General features: G+C 29.5%; 1 protein-coding gene across 1 annotated transcript; it reads right to left on the bottom strand.

Annotated features, from left to right (window-relative positions):
- Positions 1 to 347: 347 nt before the first annotated feature.
- LOC126772379 (trans-1,2-dihydrobenzene-1,2-diol dehydrogenase-like) lies at positions 348 to 4,800 on the bottom strand. The gene is made up of 6 exons (XM_050492732.1): positions 4,648 to 4,800; positions 3,494 to 3,698; positions 2,869 to 3,160; positions 2,535 to 2,781; positions 1,586 to 1,739; positions 348 to 738 (listed from the first exon to the last, which is right to left on the bottom strand). The coding sequence occupies exons 2-6, from the start codon at positions 3,696 to 3,698 to the stop codon at positions 635 to 637; spliced, it is 1,002 nt and encodes a 333-aa protein (XP_050348689.1). The 5' UTR covers positions 4,648 to 4,800; the 3' UTR covers positions 348 to 634.
- Positions 4,801 to 7,073: the final 2,273 nt, after the last annotated feature.

The raw sequence follows: 7,073 nt of genomic DNA, 5'->3' as shown, positions 1-7,073 counted from the left end.
TTTTAATAGATACTATGTGCTGAATAAGCTTAGTGTGAAATCTACATAATTGTTTTTAAGAAATATAAGATGAAAGTAACACAAATAAGAATTCATTCAAACATTCGAAATATTGTAATGCCATCTTTTCATGTTGCTACTATTTCTGCGTGAATTATTTACTGAGTGTTTTGGCTTTAATCATAATGAGGTCAAAATTTGACTTATTTAGAGACTTAGACTTACCTTAGACAACATTAATATATATGTTAAGAAATCTGGAGTTAGTATACGTGAATGAAATTCATGCAGCATCATGAAATACAATGCGTATGAAAATTAAACGTTTTAATGTAATAAAAAACAACTAATGATTTCTTTTTTATCGCCGGTGCAATCTTTAGCCCAAACTCTCGTAGCATAATATATTAGTAAATCTAATCTTGTAAAATGGCGATTCACAAAGGCTCGTAAAATTCTATATGAATAAAATATTTTTTTTATTTTTTATTTATAACAATAATATTTGATTATAATAATATTTGATTAATAATTCAGATTTATAAAATAGTATATCGATAAAATATTTATTTCAATGACTTACTATTTTTAATATTATAAAAATCAAAATTAAATTTCAAAACAATTATTAATTTTAATCGACATCAAAGTGTACCCCAACTTGTTTCCGCACAATGTCTCTGAGCTTAGCAAGAACCAAGGTATCCTGGTGAGTAAGATGTGGTGATTCTATCAAACCTGGAACATGACATAATTTATTAAGCTCATACGATATCGTTTTGTTTATTAACTAATAAATTGCTCTTTTACTTCATTTAGCATTGTATCTATTGTAATTAGCAACTATAATTCAGTATATAGAACCATAACAGCCTTTGAATGTCCCACTGTTGGGCAAAAGGCCTCCTCTCCTCTTTTTGAGGAGAAGATTTGGAGGTTATTCCACCACGCTGTTCCAATGTGGGTTGGTGGAATACACATGTGGCAGAATTTCAGTGAAATTAGACACATGCAGGTTTCCTCGCGATGTTTTCCTTCACCGTATAGCACGAGATGAATTATAATCACAAATTAAGCACATGAAAAATCAATGGTGCTTGCCCGGATTTGAACCGACGATCATCGGTTAAGATTCACGCGATCTTACCACTGGGCTATCTCGGGTCATAACTATAGAACTAAGGCTTAAATATTACACTAAGCACATATACGATTTACAATCGTTATGTTTATAATATATGTACGTCGTGTATTTCCCACGAGGTACAAAATCAGCTTAATACGTATTTTCATGTAACTAACACACAACAAAATGGATTGAGTAGGTATCAATCAATTGATGAAATGATGAATTGAAAAGCCCGAGCTTAATAAAATATTTTTTTGTTTCCTATTTTTAAGCTTGGGTAAGCACTAAACAACTAATCTACATCAATAAAACCACAAAATTATATCCCAATAAAACTTATAATCCTTTATCGTAATTACTTAGGTATATATCGCATGCACTAAAAAACGAATATACATTGGTCCACATAATTATTAAATCCCAAAGAAAAATCTTGTACGGAGTCTTTAGTCTTACCTTCTTTAATGCAACGCGCCACTTCTATAGCTTCATAAACAAGGCCAGCACTATTTTCAAAATTGTATTCAAGTTTTGAAGAATGTAGCGTGATTTTCTCTTGTTTACCATTAACATGCGTTAAAGTTAGAGGAAAGTGGAAAGGCTCTTCGAGCTACAAATTGCAATAAAAAATATTTATATATGTAATAAAGCAATAGAAGCCGTGTTTGTACACGATTTAAAAAAAAGTAACATAATACGAAAAATCCTTTATTTTTTTTATATCGTTATAAATCCGACATTTACGTGAACGAAGCCGCTCACCAGCTGGTATTAAAATAAAGTTAAAACTGCTGCCTGCCTATTATTGTTTTGATGACATAACTCCGTGCTAATAATAACAATAGTCATAGATATCGATCATATTAAAAACTAACAATTATTGAAAGTTATATACTAACTAGTAATATATACTTATAATTTACAAGAGTACGCACTTGTAAAACTTAAGATCTTATCAAATTATGATTAATTTGTACGGTGAAAATAATATCAAATTAGTTTTATAATCATATTATTACTTATATGATTAAATAGGTATTTATATCTTGAATGAATAATAACAACATACTAAGTACCTATTGACTTTAAACAAGATAATTATCATAACATAATTTATAATCAGTTTTATATTATTATGAATTACCAGACGAAATGCTCAAGTATATAAGTACCTGGAATTTAACATAACTATCGCGGGTTCACACTCACATAAATATATTTTATAAATCATCTCGTGCTCTGGAAATGAGAAAAACAACGAGAAGAAACCTACTCTAAACTTGTAAATTCAACAATCCGCTGTTGAGGAGACAAAAAATTCTTCTCAAGAAGAGATGAGGTTTTTGACATTTAATGATTGTTACTTATTTCGTGTAATATTAAGTCAATTTAAATATAAACATACCGTGGCTCTTCCTTTGCTACCAACAACAGTTGCTTTATTCCAAAGTTTTGTTTTTGTGTGTAAATTGATAACAGCACGTCTTCCGCCTTTATATTCAAGTACAATCGTATCTACTAGATCCACTCCATCATCATTCAACTCCCCCACTGCTGTCGTTTTAATTGGTTCATCTTTGAATATAAATTGTGCAAATTGCAATGCGTAAATACCAATATCAAGAACAGCACTACCACCGAGTTCTTTTTTACTAAAAAATAAAATCAAAGATATTTAGTTAAGTTGAACATAATATGAAATTTTATTATTGATATATTTGCAAATATGTATTAAATACTTTAGTCTGTCTACATCCGCAATTAAAACTCCGAAGTTTACTTCAACAAATTGCACGTCTCCCAGATTATTGGATTGAATTTCTTTCTCCAGTGACATGTATAATGGATTAAGCCGTGACCAAATAGCTTCCATTAGAAAGAGTTTTCTCTTTCTTGCAATACTGATTAAGCTTTCTGTTTCTTTGTAGTTCAAACATAATGGTTTTTCGCAGAGAACGTGTTTACCACATTCGAGAAACATTTTAGAAAGACGATAGTGATATGGGTTTAAAGCCCCAATATAAACGACGTCTGAAAAAGACAATGAATATTTAATTTTTGAAAATTTATCAATACGTACTTATTTTACGTACTTATTCTATTCGTGACATCCGACTTAGCTCGATACATTTTTTTGACTATTACTCTAATTGTAATAAAGATAAAAAATCCTAATTCTTGTTTCGCCCTTAATAGGCAATTAAAATATGGTAAAAATATTCAATTACAGTAATATGAATAAACAGATATTTTTTCCACAGTCTTATATTTTCTTAGTAATGTTGTTAAATTAAAAAAAAAAACTTTTATCCGTAAATAAAATTTACATAACATTAATTATTAAAGTTATTGTTAAGGTATTACCGATTTCATTTCCCTTTGCCATATCTTCGTAAGAGTCATAAACTTTGGCAATATTGTGCAATTTTGCGAACTCATCTGCCCTAGATTTATTCCGCGCAGCAACGGCAGCTATTATTTGGTCACCTTTCTTAGGATAACTGTTGAAAGCATTGACAAAATCATGCGAAATTTTGCCAGAAGTAACAATTCCCCAACGAATAGTCATCTGTTTAAAAAAGGTATATATTTATTTAATACAGAAATAGCAGCTTATTATTTAAAGTAAGGCCAAATCTGTTGTACACAATATTTAAGATCTTTTCTTATGAAATAGATAAGTGGACTGTCGAATGGTCCAACTGATGGTAAGTGATCGCCACTGCCCAATGACATTAGCGCTATAAAAGAAATATTAACCATTTTTCACATTGCCACTGCGCCAACAACGTTCGGAAGTTGCTATGTCTCTCATGCCTGTAGTTACCCTAGGTCATCTGATGAGTTGATGTTGAGATGGTGAGGCGGTAACTACCCAGGGGGGCTTGGAAAAAGCTACATCTCTAAGTAAAAGCTCATTTGAGATAACTAAATATAGATAAGATTAAAATGGATAAAAATAGTTTTGGCTCTGCCAGTTCAGAGATTGCGTAAAACAAAATCAATACCATTTTTTGATTTAACCTTTTTTATAGCATAAAATAACATTTTCTATATATAATTTATATTTATACCCGTATTGAAACAGCCATTTTAAATTACTGTGGCTATATATAACTATATAAAATTTCGGTTGTGGTTTCTGAAAATCCTGGTAATAAGTTTTAATTATTACAATTATTATTAATAATTAATTTAGATTTAATAACATTAAATTTAGGCTTTGAAAAATTAATAAAAACGCTATCACATCATGATTCTTTTTATATAGGTCGTCAAGAAAACTATTACAGATACTAATTATAAAGAAAATATACATAAAATATCTAAATAAAATAAATTATGCAATAAAAATATCACGGCTTGTGGCAAATTAGTAGCTGCCTTAGCTTGACAATTCTTATCATAGTCTGACTATGATGAATTAATATAATCCAATATTACAATTTAAAAAGAAATATGCTATTTAAAAATGATATTTCAAAATCAAGAGCAATTCATATTAAAACAGTTCTTACGTTTACTTCCTTCGTCTGCGAGATCACAAATGATATAATATTATTATCAGCTAATTAATTTATTTATCTGCATGCTGGAGTGCACTTATGTTATGTGTGTTATTTATCATGAATTGTAATATAGCTAACAGCTATCGCAATGTAACTTACGCACTAACACTAACTTAACGCACTTAAGCGACCTTCAAATGAGTATTATTGTTAACAGGCGAAACGGTACTGGATCAAAGATAATATTTGCACAACATAGTCCAACCATTGTTTATCTTTTTGTAGTTTCTATGTTAATATATTGAGTACCACTATGTAACATTTATTTTTCTTTATTTATTTCGGTTTAATCATTATGTAATGTGCTTTTGGTCTGCTATAATGAATTAAAAATGCACACATATTTTAAAATATTATTCGACGATGTAACGTACTCGTAAGTGTGTATCCTTTATTGGAGCTCTTTAATAAATAATTAAACATAACCTTTTGAATAATAAATATGTAACTTTGAGCTTATACTCATATTGTAGAGCTTAATTGTATGGGTTCTTAAATATAACTAAGATTTTGTTTATTTTGGTAAAATGAATTACTTGTTGCTAGGTATGTCTAGGTATGTACTACGTACACATCAGTTATTCTATCGCCAAACAGCAAAACTTAGTATTCTTGTGTTTCGTGTAACAAGCACAAGGTACATAATATCTTAGTTGCCATGGTCTCATTGGTGATGTAAGGGATGGCTAATATTCCTTACTCTAGTGCTGCTGTCTATGGGAGATGATGACCAGTTACAATCAGATTGCCCATTTACCCGCCCGTCTACCAATAACATAAAAAAATATATATAACTGTAACGTGTAACTGTCTGCCTTTTTTTTCTTTCGCGGAGCCGGTCACCGGAGGCATTTGTCTCACGCTCTCGCCCCGCGGCCTCCTTCTGTGACATGACACTCTCGCAGAAAGACACCATCTTCTTCCAGCATCGCATCTTCTCGCTGCCAAGCATGGCGCTAATCTCGAGTTTTTGAGCTCAAATCTGCGCACCAATAAAATGTTATTGAGTTTTTCGTCAGTAAATTCCTAGTAGAAGCCTGCTGTTAGATTGTTGGCAATTATTATATTCATGTGCTTAAGAAAACACGTTCAGGGGACATGGGAGACTAAATTAATTTTAATAATATGTATAATCCATTAATTATATATAACTTTTTTTGATAATTTATTTTTCATTGATAAAATTATTGAAAGGATTTATCATAACTAGATTAGTATATCAATGTATTTTATGTATATGGATAATGATGAGTATTATTTACATTATTTTTCAAATCATCGAATCGATTTCGCAGCCCACGCCAAATAATGACTTTTATAGAAAAAAAAACGACACCTTGTGTTACATTATTGCAATTTTCGTAGGGATTTCTAAATAAAATATAATCTATGTTACTTGCTGATAAAGTAGCTTTCTGTAGATGAAAGATTTCTTTGTAAATTGGTTAAGTAGTATTTGATTTCATCCATTACAAACAAAAATACAAAAATCAAGTATCTAATCTTCTTTATAAAATAAATATATGTTAGTAAAGATAAAATAAATAAATTTTATGGTAAATTTTTACATACTTTTGCACTTTGTTATTAGTGTAGAGATAACTTAATGATATATTCTCATAATACATATTACGTTTATTTACTTTTAAAAGTAGATAAATAAAATTATACAATGCAATTGGATTATAATTATGATACTAACTATTATTGGATAGAAGACGTGACAGAAACAGCATTGACTATTCTCTGCCTAATTTGTGTTGGTAATTATGTTCGTGTTTTTCAATGAAAGAAATAATCGTTAAGAAACCAGCATGTATCGAATTTAATTCTCTCATATTTTATCTTACAAAACAACTTTGTCTACTTGAATAGAGTTATGTAAAATCGTCTCCTTAAAAATAGAATCTTTGGGCAACATTCACGAATCAACTTTTTTATTTTATCGCAGTTGTTTTTGTAATTCTCTTTCGTGCAAAAAGTCATAATTGTGTTCTCATCACAGCTTAAAATAATATACTATCTATTGTTTTAAGTATCTTAAAAGAACTTATATATTTTATATATACTTATATATATATAGCCTTATAGCCTTGACAAATATATATATATATATATATATATATATATATATATATATATTTGTCAAGGCTTATTTAAAAAAGGCTTAACAATTGCGGTTAAAATAACCGTCTAAATTCAATGCAGTTAACATCACTGGCTACTTTAATTGCCATCCCAATTAAACGCTAAATCCATTGGTAATAAATAAATAAGTGCTTCATTTAATCGTTAACATGTTGGGTTAATTGGTGGAATTAAAATCTTATGCATCGACAACGATACGATTCGTTTTATGAAAATAAAACGAATCG

The sequence above is a fragment of the Nymphalis io genome, chromosome 12 (assembly GCF_905147045.1).
Source record: "Nymphalis io chromosome 12, ilAglIoxx1.1, whole genome shotgun sequence".
Lineage (NCBI taxonomy): Eukaryota > Metazoa > Arthropoda > Insecta > Lepidoptera > Nymphalidae > Nymphalis > Nymphalis io.
This window is presented reverse-complemented; position numbering and strand designations above follow the sequence as displayed.

Coding starts and splice junctions, on each gene's coding strand:
- LOC126772379 (XM_050492732.1), bottom strand. CDS start 3,698: ATGACTATTCGTTGGGGAATTGTTACTTCTGGCAAAATTTCGCATGAT. Junction 3,161..3,493: donor GGCAAAGGGAAATGAAATCG/GTAATACCTTAA, acceptor TGTCTTTTTCAG/ACGTCGTTTATATTGGGGCT. Junction 739..1,585: donor GGCGCGTTGCATTAAAGAAG/GTAAGACTAAAG, acceptor GTCATGTTCCAG/GTTTGATAGAATCACCACAT.